General features: G+C 31.1%; 1 protein-coding gene across 1 annotated transcript in view; it reads right to left on the bottom strand.

Moving 5' to 3' along the window:
- Nucleotides 1-3,233: 3,233 nt before the first annotated feature.
- Nucleotides 3,234-19,052, bottom strand: part of LOC139087338 (uncharacterized) — a 29,870-nt gene continuing 14,051 nt past the window's right edge. Inside the window, exon 2 of the mRNA XM_070636125.1 lies at nt 3,234-7,271. Coding sequence (XP_070492226.1) covers nt 3,234-7,268 — 4,035 coding nt within the window. The 5' untranslated portion in view covers nt 7,269-7,271. The remainder of the gene's footprint in view (nt 7,272-19,052) is intronic.

Here is a 19,052-nt window from a genome sequence, read left to right as displayed (position 1 = left end):
ATATCTCGCTCATTTACGTACATTATTACAATATTTATTATCTTGCATCACCTTGATATAGTGCCACAAAATTTACTTTACTTCTTTGTTTTAATTGCGATGTACTCCAATAATTTTGCACAACACCAAATGTATGGCAATTGCTACAAAAGGCACACAGCTAATAAATAATTTTTTAAAATTTGTAATTTTCTTCACATAATTTTGTTTTTTTGTTTTATTAGCAACCGCCGTATCTTGGTGTCTTAGCTTATTAAATATTTCTTTCATCGTCGTTTCTGTTTTCTGTGGATATCCTAGTGCCCTATATCTGCACAGCGAGATTTTACATCTTCGTTTCTGTTTATCGTGTTGTGACTTAAATGATAACTTAACTTAATTATTTCATAAGAAGAAATTAAATTTAATGGCAACTTATTTACAAAATTTGGTGAAATTTTCATACTTAATTAAACTTTTTTCTTTCTTCATTTCAAGGAAATTAATTTTGTTCACAATTTGCTCAGTTTATTAAGTTTAGTCTATGGGTTTCATTATTTTTGGTAGTGACTAGTTATTATTGTTACATTTTGACTAGAAATATTTATTAAATTTAACAGTTATCGGTTAACGGTTTATTGAATTTTGAATTTGTAAAAATTAACGGTCAACTTGAAATTTTGAAAAATTAAAAGTCGTTAGATTCATTTATCATGATTTTTGACTGAATGTATCAGTTCATAAATGGAGTGCGGATTAAAAATAAATGCTGTAACTTAAAAATCTATGGAAAATGGTAACTTTAAATTTCTGTCCCTGCTGATTATTTCATATTTTCATTACTAGGTTATATTTTTATATATCAATATTTTTCATATTTTTTTTCTCATATGGAATTAATATATGGCATTTACGGAATGTAAAAATTTGACTAGATACGTTTAATCTCCAATCGGTTCTTATCACTATTTACATAAAATAAAAAATGAAAAAAAGTTTACGTGAAAAAAAAAATTATGGCAAAAATAAGTTAATTATTAGATTGCAAACTGTTGATTATAACATTTTTATTCATTTTTGAGGTATTGATTGGTTGATTCTTATCATTTGAGCGTATCTGTTTTGGAGGAACAAATACATTAAAAAATATGGCAATGCTTAAATTTATGAGAAGAATTAAAAACAAAAATTGTGGCAAGCTGTTAAATTTAAGAATTAATTAACTTTTTTTTTCTTTTTGGATCATATGGATATTTTATGGTAACTGTTGTACTAATATTAAGAACCCTGAGTGATAAAAATATTTACTGTATGCTTCACTTTCTAATCCTTCATTTATGTACATGCAAAAAATCTTTTAATTATAACAATGACTATTACTTTAGCATGACAATGAGCAGATCCTTTAGTCAACATACTAGTATGTTAAAAGCAACGAATCAGATTTTATCGTATTTTAAATGAAAAAGTCAAGTCGAGGAGACTTAACCTCATTTAAATTTCATGCTCTTCAATGAAAATGCTCATTATTCTTAAGGATAAAGTGGCAACCAAAATCTCTGAGCAGCAGATAGAATGCTGGAGCTAAAAGCTATATTCCTGTCTTGAACTCTTGAATTAAGTTAGAATTCGAACTTTTTTGAAATTTTCGAATTTTTCGACAATCTAATGTCAAAAATTTGAATTTAAGACAGCCATACACAGATCTAAAGGACATTTTGTTCGTGTATGACATAGAATCTGTCTAGCGATTTTGGTTACAAAGATATTCACAAAAGCAATTGGCAAGTAACGAAGGAGATTTGAAAGCTGATTAAATAAAATTCTTCAATTAATTCTCCATAAAAGACATTAATTGACTAAAATGAAGCAGTACATTTTGGTTATTTTAAATTATGAAGGAGAATAATCAACTGCAACTATCAATTGAAATCTAATTAATTGTCACTACGTAATGGAATGAATTATCTTTTTTTTTCATCTATTTTCCTAAAACTTTTATCATCTAATGAATAATGTATGGAATGAATTATAATTTCTTTCATTTCTTTTTTTTGGGAAGATGTAGATCATATTTTTAACATAATGCTCAAAACTTATGCGAACGATGATTCCTCATTTCTTTTACTAAATGAATATGTGTTTTTTTTTTTTCTAAATCTTTACACTTTTTTTTATCATTTATGGTTAAAATTTTTAAATTTTTCTGTTTTCATTGAAATACGTATTTGGGGATTATTAATATGTTTAATATAGTTTCAATTGCCACTCAATTTTCCTTTACTCATTTTTTTAAAATATTTTTTTAAGTCCATTAAATTTTTTTTTTGTTCAATTTTTGGAGTCTTCTCTCCGAGCTTGTGAGTTTCCTTGTTTCTATTCAATATTTTTGTTTGATTAAGCTCGTCAAGTTTGCGAAGGAAAAAATATAAATATTTCATCATCAGTGCAGATTTTCATGTGATTTCGACTGCAGCCTTCAAACTATTTTGAGCAAAAAATATTTTTTTCAGTTTTTTTTCATTGAAAATTTTTCAAAAATTTTTTTATATTTTTGCATATCGAGGATAAAGTGCATTTTGTGTAAGTTTGACACATGAAGTATTAACTTTTTGACTTAAGTCAATAATGATCTCGAAAGTCAAATAGTTATCACTCCTTAAATGTGTTTGCACTTTTTCCGTATAATTTCATGTCTCTTTTGAAAAGTATTTTAATTAATATATAATTTGACTACCACAATACTTTCTTACTAAATTAACGAAATTAATTCATCTTTTTTTTCTTTTGGGAAAATTAATGAAAAATTAAAAATTTTCCTTTTAACGATTTTTCTTCTTCATTTCCTTCATTAATCCTTTTTTCTTCAATTTTTTAAATTATTTATAATATTTAGGAACTTTGTTGAAGAACAATCACCAAGTAATTAAATCATTCATTATTATTCATTCATCTACTAAAGTTCAATATAAATAAATCAATTCAATTTTACATTCAATGCAACTAAAATTTTTCACCTTTTAATTTTTCTTTTTTTTTTTCATTTTGCAGCAGCAACCTTTGAATTTTTAATTTTTTTCTTTTTTCAATTTTCTTGTTTTCGCAGCAGAGTTTATGTCTTATTATTTTTAATTAGCAGCAGTAATCTTCTAAATTTTTTATCAATTTTGGTTTTACTTTTCTTTTTGAAAATAATTAATTTATGAAGCATCAATTTCTTTCAATTAGAACGAAATACATCGTGTCATGTCAATTTAAGCCGGTGTGAGAGTAAATGAGATAGTTACTGGCGACGAAATACGTTCACGTACCGGTAAAATGACCATTGATGGAATAAATTTATAATTATCATTCATCGTACCTGTTTTGCCATTAACCAATGGCTTTGAAAACATCGATTCTTCGAGTAAGAATGATTGCATAACCAATGGACCAGCTTCTTGCGGCAATCCGACTGATGGTCGTGGATGCATGATGGGTGGAAAGTTTTCCATTAAATTATTCATTTCTGTCTTGCCACTATTTGACTCTTGTGGTGTTGACGGTATGGGCGTTGAAGCAGGTGTAGATGATGGCGACGAGACACCTGGTGTTGGATGTTGTGAATTTGATAATTCCTTTGCAATTGAAACAGCACTCTCGGATTTATTTTGATTCTGAATCAAATTCATTGCTGTATTACTGGCTTGATGAGAGCGCTCATGTATGAATAATATTGCCAAAATTGGCGTTGAAAATGAGCAAAATGAGCACTGATAACCCTTTAATGGATTATTTTGCGAGCCACTTGGCGATGTTGCCATTGAATTTTCACCTGAGAATAATCCTCCAAGTGATGTTTTGATCATCAAATCAGGTGATGATAAATTATAACCGCCATTTGGAATTTTTATGCCTGGACTTGGTGGTCCTTTAATGATGCCAATTTTTGATTCAATTTCATTGAGCTTATCAACACCAGCCTTTCCATGATCACTCATTAAATGTGCCTTCAACCATTTGGCACTACGGAAGCGACGTGAGCAAAGTGGACAAACTTCAGTAAAGTGTGAGAAGTAACGATTCGATTGATCAGATACCTCACCGGGCTTTAAATCTATTTGGAAGCCATTATCAGAATCAATAGATTCACTACCCGGACGTTGTTGTGGAGATCCATCTTCAACAATCCCGTGTGTATTATGTTTATGAACACGAAGGAAATATTTACTGCACAATTCCTTATTACAAATATTACAGACAACACCACCAATTTGAGCTCCATTTTCAATTTCGATTCCATGCATTCGTTGCATGTGGGTCTTCATAAAATACTTGTTGCACAATTCCTTATTGCAAATTTCACAGTAGCTACTTGTTGGTGTCATTTGAAACATTGGTTTACGATCATTTTGTGTTGGTGTTGTTGGCTGACTTAAAATATGTTGACTCGATGTCTTACGATCGGGTGTAATGAAGCCCTCTCTTAATGGTGTGGGCGATAACGGTGGCATGCCGTGTTGTTCCATTAAATGTTGCTTGAGCAAAAAGATATTTGAAAATTCCTTATCACATTGCTTACACACTTCAAATTCATTTGGTGATGGCGATGGGATAGATGATGGACGTGGCGAGAGCTTAATGGAATTATTATTTGTAAAGCCAGAGTGTTCAGCCAACATGTGAGCATGTAACATGTATTGATTTTCCATTTCTTTACCACAAATTGCACATGGAATACAACGATTTTGATTAAGTTCATTCAACTGTAAAATCATTGATTGAAGCTTTTGTAAATCGACGCTAATCGCTTCGGACTCTTGTGGCGTCAATTGTGGTATTTGTAATGATGGCGATGTCTTGCCGCCAATTCTTTTTAAATTTTCTTCTACATCGTCGTCTCCTTCATCACCTTTCATGCTAGTCGCTCCGGCTGGATTTGATTGACCATCGTCATCCTTCATCATTTCATCATCATTGGACGATGGAGACGGTGATGGAATTTTTATGACACCACTTTGATCAGAATTTTCTTGATTTTGTTGTTGCTCTACCTCCTTTTGCTTTTTTGCATACATTTGTAAAGCTTTCAAATCTCCACCCATAATTAAATTCAATGGATTTGTTTGCATGTATGGCCACAGTGCTCGTGAACTATCCATATCTTTGGAATCATCCATTGGTAGGAAAATTCCATGACGCTTTAATTTATGTGTACGCAAAAAGTATTTGTTGCAATATTCCTTACAGCATAGTTCACAAAAGGCTTCAGGATTTAAGACACCCAAACGCTTTAATTTGTCATAGGAAAAGTTTGCATCTCTCGCTTGTTGAATTGATGATGGTGACAATTTGCGTGGTTCTGGTGTAAAACTGGCATCCTCTTGTTCAATTTGAAAATCTTCACGGAAACCTTCGGGGAAGTTAAATGGAAGTGGCAAAATATTTTGTGGTTCTTTCATTTCTTCCAGCAATTGTCCTTGTGGATCATCATTACTATTATTACTGCTGCTATTTTGTGATTTTGTAGTTAATTCCACTGGTTGTGTTTGTGGTGGCATAATATTTGACGAATTTGATGATGACGGTTGAGGAGGTCCATTCATTGATCCCTTCATGTTTTCTGCTTTTACAACACCAATTTCGTGGATCTTCAAACGATGCTTTTTAAGTGCAGCTGGAGATGAAAACTTTTTAAAGCAAATGTCACAAAATGCATTTGGAGCTCCATTTGAAGGAAGTGAATTGTTTCCATTTTGTGGTGATTCTTGAACTTGACTAGAAATCGCTGTATTCTGTTGTTGCTGTTGTGCGACGACAGCTGCTGCTGCCATCATTTGAGACTTTTGTTGTTGTTGAGCATTCTGCTGAGCTTGACTGAATTGTTGCTGCATTGATTGTTGTTGTAATTGCATCATTTGTTGCATCTGATTTAATTGATTCAATGTTGGCATATCATTACTTGTCATTGGTGCCATGGGCTCATAAATTCCATGCTTATTTGCTTTGTGTGTTTTAAGGAAGTACTTGTTACAGAATTCTTTGTTGCACAAGTCACAATATGCTTCAGGATTGAATATTCTCAGAGGTGCTGCACCACGCGATAAAACTCCTTCTGATCCAAAAGGACCAACACCAGAAAGAAGTGGAAGTTGTGGAAGATATCCGGCTGATAATGCAGCTGCTGTGGCTGCATCAGGTGGAAATGGAAAAGGCAAGGAAGCCAATGAAAGCCAAGAGTCACTATCTATTGGTTTCTTATCTTGCTTATCACTCCATGATGATCCACTTTTACCAGTCATATCATTGTCAAGTGGCGATTTGTCATTTGAATGTAAATTATTATTAGTCTTTAAAAACTTATTGTGATACTCGACTTCAATGTCATTTTCAAAATCATGTGGCTTCGATAATTCTCCTTCATTGTTGTGTTGATGATGTTGACCATTTTGATTACTGCTGCTGTTGTTATTTAAATTTAATGGTGTTAATGGTGAAAGAGAACCGCGTAAAAGTTTTGCTGCTGCTGTTCCTGGAGATAATTGTTGATGTGATATGATTCGAGAGTTCTCATTCAGCATTGATGCTTCATTATTATTGGTTGTATTTGAGTTGTTGTTATTATTACTTAGACTATTTGAATGGTGTTGAGCTACTGCTGCTGCTTGTAATTGACTTAAATTTTTCAAAAAAATCTTTTGAAGATTTCCATCATTCTCAATTGTTGACGGTACGGATGAAACTGATGAGATTTGTGGCATTCCTTTCTCACCATTTGTTGTAAATGCGCCTGATTCATTGTCATCATCATCACCATCGTCATTTATTTCCGTGATATCTGATGAAGATTGAAATGCTGCTGTTGTTGTAAGTAATCCATTGGTATTTATGGACTCATTTCCGCTGCTTACATTATTATTACTACTGTTATTAATATTATTTTGATTTTGCTGCTGCTGCTGCTGTTGCTGTAATTCAAAAGCTGCTGTTGCTGATATCCTTATCGGTGTCGTTTGTTTTCGTCGCTTCTTCGATAAGTCAGGTGTTGAATCAAAAAGACTCCCAAGTAATGGATAATTATTCACTGACGTGGATGGCGATGTAACGAGAATTGAGCGTTTGGGTGCCTTTTGATGATTTTGTGAACTATTTACTGAACTATTTGTATGCGATGAATTTGAAGTGTCGCTTAATACTGATGTGTCTTCGCCGTTTAAATCGACCGTACTCGCTGACGTTACATTTGTAGATGATGTTGCATTTGGTGTTGACGTATCTGGTGGTGGTGTTGCATATAAACTTGCCATCATTTTCTGTAAAGACATTGAGAATGATAGAAAATTAGAATTTTATAGTCACAGCTGAAACTATCAGCCAACAAAATTGATTTTTAAAAGTTTGCCTTTTGGCATTTCAATTTAATTCCAATTTTTCATAAAAATTTATTTGCCAATTGACATTTTAACGTTTCGGACATTTTATAGAAAAATAAATAGACATCAAAAGAATCGTACAAGGAAATAAATCATCCTCTTTAACAGACACGCTAAAATGGACAGCAGTAGCAGTAAACAGTCAATCGAAGGTCATTTCAAAAATTGACTAAATAAAATTTGAATAAATTTTCATTAAAAAAATTCAATCATCATTTATGGATGGATGGATATGTAGATGGATGGATGGTATGGACGTTTAGATTATTTGTAGGAAATGTAATATTTATGAATAAATCCATGCGTAGAGAGTAAATATTGAGTATGTATACATGTTAAAAACTGTATATAAACAACAATAGCAATAGCATTAATAATGGAAAGAAAAATGATTTTTCAATAAGTATCTTTGGGGTCGGTCACTTATTAGGTAACTAGAATAATCGAATCCTTGACTCCTCTTCCCCCTTTTCGGCATAAAATTTAAATGCAATTCAATGCAATTTCATTGTTTAAGGCATAACAAACTAGCACACCACACCATTCCCCTACTCTTTCCCTTAAGAGCGTGACGTAATAAGTGAACATCTCCTTTGCTCAGTAATAAAAATAAAAATAGTGTGCATACATATATGCCATATTTTCCATATATGAATTTTTATTTGAAAATGTACGAAAAGAACGAAGAAGAAAACTTAACTTTTGACTCAACCAACCAATCAATCAAATAAATTTTTATTTTCGTTCTCTTTTATGTTTATTTTTCAGGGGGTGAGGATGTCCTGATTCCATATTTTTTTGAATACAAATTGACTAAATTCCAATTTTAACAATTTTAAATTGTCTAAAATTTTTGATAGTTTTAAAAATTCATCAAAAATTTCGCAGAGTTCATTCATTCTGTCCCAATTGCTTTTGCTGTTCCTTAAAGCCATTTTTCAAAATAAATCAATATGCCACTTGAATGAATGTATATTTTATTTTTGAGGGCGATATAAAAATATTGTAAAATAAACATGAGAAATTCCCTCAAAAATAAAGAAAAAATTAATCGATACGAATAAAAATTTTTGTTTCTCTCGGCTTTTTGGACCCTTACGAAAAAAATTTTCTTGCTCTATTTTTCTTCCTTTTTCTTATTTTTCCACCACATACATTTCTACATAAATGGTTTAACATACATAAGTAGTGTATGTGTGTACATTCCATTAAAAACTACAAAATAAAAACTTTTCCATTGCCTTCTTCCTTTCTTTTTTTTTGCGCGCCTGCTGCCACACAAAAAAAAATATAAGATTGTGCTTAGTATGCTTTACATACTACATATTTCTTGAGCTTCTTATAGTGAAACAACACATAGTCTCTCTCTCATTCTCATATGTGTGATATGTATGGTGCGTGTAGAGAACTAACTTATATGTCAGTGGTGATGATGATTTGAGGAGGTTGAGTAGCCACCACCATCGAGCGAACATACATATAGTGAGATCTTATTTTTTTGCTTTAAAAATCTCAATATAATTTTTTTCGTGTAGAAGGAGAAAGTTTTTTCCTTTTTTTTCTTTCTGTGAGAGAGATGGATGAATGGATAGATGGATGGTATGGGGAGACAGATTGTATGAAGGTGGGATGAGAAGGAAGAAATTTTTTTTCCTCATTTTTATTTTTATTTTCATTTTTTTTAAACACAATCAGCACCACCTATACATGTGTATCAATTCTTTCATATGATATGAACTAAGAGAGTAAGAGCACGGCAAATACACAACGGGACAAGAAGAACTGATGGTATGGATAAGGGGGGACATGCTTATGGACATGCGCCTTCTAAAAAAATTTTATTCCGGCTATTTTTTTTTTGTTGTTGTGTTGTATGTGATTCTCAAAAGAAATGAGAAAATATAAAAATTCCATTTTATCTACACATGAACATATTTCATATTTTTTTCTTACTTTCTTCTTCACTTTTTTTTTGCACAGAATATCCACGAGAGAAAAAAAAAACTTACGAAGTGGATGAATTGCTGCCTACACACATTAAACACATACAGAAACGTCACATCAAGTCGAATATTTGAATTGTTTTATTAAAATATATAATATTTTTTTTTCTTTTTATGATCCGAATTATTGATAACGATTTGTGATCGAGGCTCGAGTTTTTATCGTTTTTGATATTAAATTTTTATTTTCGTTTCCTTATTTTTCATATAATTTTTTTTTCTTTTTTTGCCTCTCGTGTTATAAATTTTTTCACTATAAAACTTTTTCTACGATCTTTTTTAATGTTTTCAAAATAAGCTCACGTTTCATACTAAACTATCATCGATGAAAATATCTATAAAAATCAAATCGGGGTAAGAAAACACTGAACACAGAAAACAGAATGAAATAACATCGATGATATATATAAAAATATCAAAAAAAAACTCGTGGCCCATCAGCTTTCAATGATTTTTCGATTATTATTGATTAAATTTTTTTTTTTGTGCTTCTTTTTTTCTCCTAAAAAATTTTAAACAAAAAAATTTACAAAAATATTTACGGGAAAGAAGGGTTTCCCTTATTTATAGAAGGGAATTAGATGTGCATGATGGTGAGTAGTGCAGTTGTTTTGTCTGAATGTCTCATTAGTTGAGACAGGGGTTGTTTATGACTAAACCAATATACACATATATATGGCTATGCAAAAAAATTCAACGCTCAAAATTTCAAATTTTAAATGTCTTTTACACGTATTTAGGGCGATTTAAGAACTGTGGTTGCTTACATGACCATATTGGACTTCAGTACCAAAATTGAAAAATTATCGATAACAATTGTGAAAGTACCTAATTCAAATTTTTAAGCAAAATTTTAGAATTCATTCAGAATAGCATTACAAATTAAGGAACAATCTTATGAACAGATGGACACTTCATTCATAAAATCATCCTGAAATACAGTGGGATATTTAAATGTCTGGCAAATGTCAATGGATCTTATTCATCAATAATTAATTTCTAACTTAGTTTTGTCTATTTTCGGTTATATAGATCACTTCTATTTTCAAAATAATGTACGATAAAATTAACAAACATGAACAATCCACAAAACTAGTTTTAGCAGTCAATTGTATAAAGTTAAAAATAATTTACAATAATTCCTACAAGATGATTTATTTAACCTTTTACAACTAGTCATTTCCGAGCTACACAAATGAAGAAGGCTTTGCTTAAACTGTTTTAAGACCAGTGTAGCCTTTAATGGGCAACCCTCGATAGAGCCAACTGAGAGAGGTCATAGACATTTGATCTGGACGGCCAGCGAAGAAAGTAAGTAAGTAAATGATATATCGCTCGGGATTGCATCCTACATTATTCTAGATGTATATGGACATTAAGAGATTCCTGAACTTTCGAAATATACAATGAAAAGTTCTTAGAAAAGCAATCAATCCATTGAAAAAGTTTTCTCCTTTTTTGTCACTCAAATGACATGTTCTAGCTTGACATTGACAGTCAGATTGGTGCCATACGTCCAGTCATGAAACTATCTTTTAAGTTAAAAATGCGTTCAAAATGCAGACTGCAATAATAATGAGAGATATTTATAACTTGAACCAAAACTATAAATCCCCTACCACCGCATACATAAATACCATTCTATACAAACGAGAGAAAAAAAAAACTAAAAATGTAGTAAAAGAGAAGAAGAGAAAAAAAATCAAATAAATTTAGAAAAATGAGGCAAAAAAACACCCCAAAAATAATGTAAGTTTTTTCTGTGTATTTCCGAACTGTTTGAAAAAATTGAAACCCGAAAAATATGATTTTATTTTTTTCCATTCTTTTTTCATTTTTTCGCTCCGCCCTAAAATTATGATTTTTATGTTTTTCGATTTAAATTTTTTTTTTCTTTTTCTTTTGATGAAAAATTCTTTAGTAAAAAATCTTTTGAATGCGAAAAGTCGATTCCGTTCCTTTCTTGTTTTGCTTTCGGGTCATGGATTACTTTTTCTCTTTTGTTCATTTCTATTGCCTTTTTGAGGTCTTATAACTCATTCCATATGATGATCCTTCTTTTTTATTATGGAAATTTTTCTGACTCAAAACTCTTTTTTTCGTTCCGAAAAATAATACTGCAGTTTGATCTTCAAGTGAACTGCATAATTGGCTTTGCAACTTTTACTTCCATTCGATATCCCTTTCCAAACTTTTCACTTTCATTATCATCATCTACGTTACACTTCTCCTATTTCAATTTCTATTTTGTTGTCATTTACTTCAATATGTATTATGTATTAATGTATGTATGTCATGAAATTGTCTTATTGTTGTGTGCTGTGAAGTGTGTCTCTTTGTTTACACATCATATGAAGTAAAGAAAATAGCAAGAAGGAAAAAAATTTCTTCCCTTAACATGTTCACTTGTAGAGTGAAAAGTAAGCAAAAAAATAAAGACGAAGCAATAACGAATGTGGAAAAAAATATTGAAGGACGTTTTTATTACTGGACATCAACACTACCTTTCACTTTCAATTTGAATAAATATTTTCTCTTTTCTATTGAATAAAGACATTGTCTGTGTGCATGTTTATGGTGTAAAATTTAACATTGAGGTAAAAAGGTATGTTTTATGAATTATTTCTAGCCTGACTATCTATCATCTAATTTTAATCAAACAGGAGAGTATTTCATGATTTATTCTTACTATATATGGATAGCCAGTAAACAGCTTAATAATATTCAATATTTCGAGTCTAAAATTCATTAAAAAATAAATTAAAAGTACGAAAGTTTTGATAATTTTTGAACTAAAGTCTTAGTCAATCAAAATATTTAGGACATTAATATAGTGAACGGTAACTAGAATTTTGACAAGATAAAGCAACAATGCTTATATAAAAATAAGTATAATTAAAGAACTTAGTTACAAATTAAAGTAAGGATAATGTTTATTCTTCGGAGTTTGAAAATAAACTAAATATGAAGGGGTCAACAACCATAAAAAGGGGGGATTCAACTAATATGTTGCAAATAAAATTTGAATATTAAACGACAGTTGACTCATTCTCAACATGAGTGAATCTGAATTTATTGTTCATCTCCAATAAAACAAAAAGTTTCGTCATCACTTTTTTAAAACAGAAATATAGCTGCTCAGATTGGTTAAAATCAATTGATTGTGTTTTATTGCCTTTATTACAGACACAAAACAATTTTCAATCAAACTTTTCATTTTGTTCATTTATTTTTAATTTTTAATCGACAGTATGGTGGTCTGTAGACATTGTAGATGTACATCATTTCAATAGTTTTGTTCAAACTTATTCCTGCTTTAAGTTACAAATTTTAAAAGCCTCAAAATGAGCAAAAGTTTGGAATATTTTCATTAAGTAAAAATTTTAAATCATGAAAAATTGCAAATAATTAAGGCATTTTTGGCAAGGATTAATCATCATCAAAAATAATCCCAAATGAAATTTTCTTCCCTTTGTGCCTCTGATTTTGTGTATGAAAAATTTTCATCAACAGCTTTTTTTAATCTCTTGATATATGTCAGCAGCATACGACGAATTTTTTTCTCCTCTCCTTTTTTTGTGTATGTACCAACAAGACCCATTCATAGCATTAGCACACTTAAAGTGAATACTGCGAAAAAATTCTATATTCACGGATGATGGGATGATTGAATTAAATTTGCTGACGCTATCCAAAAAAATGAATTTCGAAGACACCTACACGAAATTATGTACATAGATAGAAGCATTAGAGAAAAGAAGAGACGGAAAAAATAAAAATTGCGGAAAATCAGTTTGCAGAAAAATTATTTTTCTATTTCAGCCTTAATAACGCCAAGATTATCGAATTGATGTTGATTATCATATTATCGATGTCTCAAAATCTTCTTTCATACTGCTGCCATCATCATCAACATCATTTCCATCTTATTGTACGAATGTATATATCCAGTCGATCTATATTGGCCTTTCATATTCATTTTATTAACAGAATTCCTTGTTGATTTTTGTTGTGCCTTGTGAAAAAGTTTTGTGTGGAGAAAAAGTGCGTTGTTTGTGACATTTTTGGCCGCACCAGATTGAAAATTTGTTTTTCTTTTTGTTTGTTTGAAGAAATTCGAGGAAATTTGTAGCGAGAAAGGAAAACTTTTCTTTCATATTTTTCTCTTCCGCTCATATTTACAATAAAAGTGTTGAAACTTCACAACGTCTACACGAATTATGATTGATAAATAATTAGAAAAAGAAGAAATCGCTGTTATTCATCAATTTTTGTGAGTTTAGATTCATCAATATCAATACCTATCGATAAAGACTTACATTCTTGTCATGTATGTAAAATAAATGTCTACGGATAAGTCTTGATAAATTAAAATTATCCTTAATTACAAATCTAAAACAACTAAGGCGGCTTTATGCACAGAAGTGGTATTAAATCTTATATTTAAATATTTATCCAGCTTTTTCTAGCTACAAACTTAACTTTAAAACAGACCAAATAATTCCTAATCCTTCAATCTTTTCCTTAACATCCATGTATCTTACATCATATCAATCAGCTGATTTTCTATTTTAAAATGAACAGCAAAACATAAAACAGCTGTTTTTGAAAAGTTGAAGAGAAATGCCTAAAAGTTGAAAATGCGAGGAAATAAAAAATCCTTTTTTTAGCAATGCCGAATGTCATTTTGCTCAATATTTACTATTACGACAATAAATAAAATATAAGAACTACAACACGAATAAAAATATACAATAATGATAATCGAATAACGAAGACGACAGTGATGTTGATGATGACGAAGTTGACGTATTGGATTTGAGAAAAATGAGACTTGAGAGTATGAGTATGTACGAATAATAAATAAATAAAGTGAAGTGTAGCACACATATATCTTATGATTTAGAACGGAATAAGGCAGAAAATAGAAGTAAAAAAATTGTATTAGGAAAGAAAAGAACTTTAGTCATGTCCATATGACATTGTGAAATGAAAACCCCCCCAAACTCTAAGGAAGAGGGGAGAGAGAGTGGAAAAAAAATTAATAATTTTTACGTATGACAGAAGCACGCATGTCTCAAAAGCATTCTCGCTATGTGTCAGAAAAAATTTTCTACTTTCTTCTCATTCTCATCTGAGGGTGAAAAATATTTTTTTTTTTCTTTTCTTATTTTCTTATTTTTTCAATTATTATTTATTTTTATGCTTTCTTTCTCTCCTTTCCTCCTTCTCATGAGAAATGAATGGGAAAAGAAAAGGAAAATAAATTTTTCTGCTGCTGCTTTTCATTTCATTTCATTCTTTTTTCTTCATACTCGTGTTGATGATGAAATTTCGATGCTGGTCCTTGAAACAAAAATTATGAGAACGGATATTATTCAAAATTATATCCATAAGAGGATGAGTAAGGCGCATATTTTATAGAATTACCCGATCGGTACACGTATTTCATTGGCAGTCAGATTACGAACGTCATTGACAATCAATAATGTCACTTGGTCGCCATTTGACAGCCACTTGTCTACCATTAATAGTTTGTGCTGATTGGGTCAAGTTTTGAAATAAATCAATTAAAAATATGAGAAATCCCCAATTATGACAATAATAAAATAGAGATTAAAATCAATTGGCCAGCGATGACCTTACAAGATGACCACACAGTCAAATTGAATATGATGCCCTAACCCAGTGTTGTTTAAACTATGTGCCACGGCACAATAGTGTGAATTTTTTTGATAATTTCATGAATCGCGGTTGTTGCTTACAACCAAGTCGTGCCGTGGCGCAATAAAATTTTGAACAAAACTGCCCTATCTGATTTACAGAAATGCACAAAAAATATGAAGGACAACATTCACAGAAAAAAACGAGAACAAGAAGCTTGATTCTGTGTGCCTAAATAAAAGAGAGAAAAAAAAAAATATTATTATGAAATGACGGTAATAAGTGAATGAGAACAAGCTATGAATGGTAGAAAAGCAGTAGCAAAGCAGCTCCAGCAGCAAAACAAATTTATGTAAATTAATCAAATTTGTACCAAACGAAATTATCATGCGGGCACATTCACCATAATTTAAGTTAAACGAATAAAGTAATTTATAATATTTTTCTACACTTTTTTATGGAACTAGACATTTTTGTGTACGATATTCAGTCTCACATAAACAAAATCGGAAATGCCTTTTTCTTTTGAATTGTTCACATCTGATTATGTATCAAACAAAGTTGTTGTTGCTTCCATTATTATTGTTGTTATTACTTTACCGTTGACTGCCGCTTCTATGGCACACTTGAAAATGTGTTTATGCAAAAAAGTTACTGATCTATCCCAATTTTTAATAGCTGGAGAGAGATCACATAGCACATCAACCCCTCTCACTTACAGTCAGTCGTATAAAACACCCACAATAAGCACTGAAAGGCAAAACCGAAACTCCATACCACGTCTTTTTCCTTTCCTTTTTTTGTGCTTCTCAACATTTTCCCTTTTTTATCGTCGGTAGACGTTTGTCGGAGCTATTTTAAATTCATATTAAAATGTGTAAGGCGAAGCACATTCCAATATGTATATATATATACACAAAAAATATAGAGAAGCTTCTCATTCTCCTTTTCAAAAAATATTCTGTTACTGTTGTATGCTGTATTATTATGTATATATATACACGCGGCGTCGACGGCGGCAACAATTTTCTTCCTTTCCACCCACATTTTACTTTTTTTTTCCTTTTGGCATCATCATCATCCATTGCTATATACCATACAGCTATATTGTATATCGCATCTTTGTTCGCTCATTCCACACGCAACATTTTTTTTATCAAACGACCTTCAGTATCATTTCTTCGTCTTTTCGCCGATGATTTTCCACATTTTTCTTTAACAATCATCCCAGCCATCCATCCATCCCCCTTCACATTTTTTATATATACATATATATACACTTTTCATTCTGTGTGTCAAGATTCTAAAATTAAGACATTTTTACGACTTTAAAGAGTAAAGGAATTTTTTACGATCGTTATGTGTTCGGTTTTTGAGGTTTAAATGGAATTTTGTTGTGCGTATCATGTACATTTGTATGTTGTGTGTTTAAGACATCTCTTTCTCTCTCATCTCGCTTTAAAATTTTTCTTCTTCTTCCTTTTTTTTTCTTTTTCATTGATTCGAATGACTTTAAAGGGAAGTAAATAAAATGAAAACATAAAGCGATGGATGGAGATGTTTACACACATTTTTTTATTACTTCTTCATGGTGATTTGACACTTTCGCATGACGAAAATTTACATAAAATTGTAAAAATTGATGGTCTATGTCTTACACTGTCATTGCTGATGATTTGCAAATTGATGTACCGTGAGCATTTTTACAGCAATTTTTTTTCTCTTTTTTTTTGGAACTTGAAAATATTTTTTAATTTCGCTTTCATGGAGATGGAAATTTTTTCTGTTTCGCCGCCTCACTCCTATTGTGGGCTTTGCGTATCAGAATTTGTATGCTATTGTTGAACCAATTGGCCAATTGTCTGATTTATTGACATTGTATTTTTTGAAATTTAAGCTTTGAATTCAGGAAAAAAATTGACATATTCAATAGCATGTGTACAGGATTTTACCATGGACATCGAATACTCATTTTTTATTTCCTACAAACAAATTGACAAAATTTAAATCTTTCTTAATTTTCCCAAGCGGCACAACTGAAGAAGGCTCTTGTTAAACTTCTTTTGCTGACATCAAATGGAAGTCGCCTGATATGTTAGCCATATGGACGATATACTCTAACAGCTTTTAGGTACCAAAATGTTGCAAAGCATGTTCTTTGCCTGTCAAGAAAGTTAGTAGTAAGAGGTTTACGAGGCCTTTAAAGTTCTGTGACGGAGCCTTATTCTTGTGTGTCACTCGGGTAGCATGTAAACAGGATTTTACTAAGGGCATTGAATATTCAGTCCTTTATGTCAAACAAATAAGTCAACAAAATCAATTGATATCTTGTTAAATTATCAAAATATGGGAAATACAACAACAATGGATATAAAATGCGCCATAGCAACGACATCAATTTATAATAGCATAAAGTACTTATTGTCAATATCCAACCTCATACTTCAAATTTTAAATTGTTTCTACGAATATAAAAATTGTTGTGTCCCCTGGAATTTTATATTATTTTATATTTTATTTTGCCTTCTATCCGCGCCCCGCCACATAAACCACTTCTGAACAACAAAAAAAAATATGAAAATGAAAAAAATGTCTATGAAATATTTTTTAATATAAAATTTTTTCTTGTTTTCTCCAATATTTTTCAGAACAAGAATGGAAAGAGAGGAGCTAAAAATATGCAGATTATTTCCATTAAAATTCATATTTTTTTTCTCTTCTTCTATCGTTTTCATCGTTAAGCTTTTTTTCCTATATATTTTTCATTTTTCATCTGCTTCAAGCCTGTAAGAGCTTTCAATGGAATGTGCCATTGCTTCATCGCTGTCCCCCCCTTTATTCCTTCCACTTCAAATATCCATACGAGAAAAAAAAGTCGCTCCATATCGACATCAACGTCAGTGCAATTTTCAGTGGATAAAAAAATTCATATTATCAAATATTTGCAAAATGATAAAAAATTTCCAATTCGTATTTGACGAGGAAAATAAAACGACAAAAACTTTTTGATAAAAAATGATGACGGTAGCTGTGGTAGAGATTGGAGGAATCTGCTCTTTACATATAAAGTATTCAATATGGATTGGTTAGAGATTAATAATTTTGAAGGATAAATCTGTGAATTGATTTTAAATGCTGTGCATTTTATGAGAATCAATCAAAATAATTATGACTATAGAGGATCTATAGCAGTTTTGGCAATCTTTGCCGCAGCTCACAGGTGGCCTACAACTGACCTATAGTTTCCAGCAATGAATTCACATTCAAAATGTGCATGTAAAAGAAAATCATATTTATTTCTATAGGCAATTTCATTGAATTCTTTGCTCATTAGCTTATTAGAATCTTGTTAGATTCCATGATGAGAATTTCCCCGTAATCATTAATTTATTTCATGATAATTCTTGGAACTGTCCTTAAAAAATGTTTTTATAAAACTTCAAGTGAATTTATTTTTTCGTAAAATAACAAAATATGAAGTCCTTGAACGATTTTAAATTGTAATTGATGAACTTCCTTTATCAGTCGTTATGATTCTAAATGAATTTTCTGGGCCGCACAATGCGGTCGAATTCAACCGTCACAGTTCCGATAGGACGACAAATTCCAAAGAATTCCCTTGTAGTCTCGGAATCGGTCTCGGTCTTGGTCTTGAAAATTCATCGAAATCGAGACTTCGAAATACCCTTCTTGCAATGCCATGTTATAAATAAATACACAAAATAATTTCTAGAATCGAAGAATTTTCTGCACTCTCCAAACTTCCACCCGTTGCGTTACTCATCCTCCCATTTTCTTCATCTATGTGTACATTTATCTTTTAAGAGACGAGAAAAACTTTTTCATTCGCACATCTATCCGTAAGCAAGCAGCAAAGCACATCAGACACAATGTGTGTACAATATGAACAAACACACTTTTCGCTTTCTTTTTTTTTCTTTTCAATACTGCCGATATCAGATGAAGTTTTATGTAAATTGTCAAGTTACGATGA

The sequence above is a fragment of the Chironomus tepperi genome, unplaced genomic scaffold (assembly GCF_022539635.2).
Source record: "Chironomus tepperi strain 1889 unplaced genomic scaffold, CSIRO-AGI_Ctep_v1 contig_100, whole genome shotgun sequence".
In the NCBI taxonomy this organism is placed as follows: Eukaryota; Metazoa; Arthropoda; class Insecta; order Diptera; family Chironomidae; genus Chironomus; species Chironomus tepperi.
The sequence above is the reverse complement of the archived record's forward strand: the minus strand, read 5'-3'. Positions and strand labels throughout refer to the sequence as shown.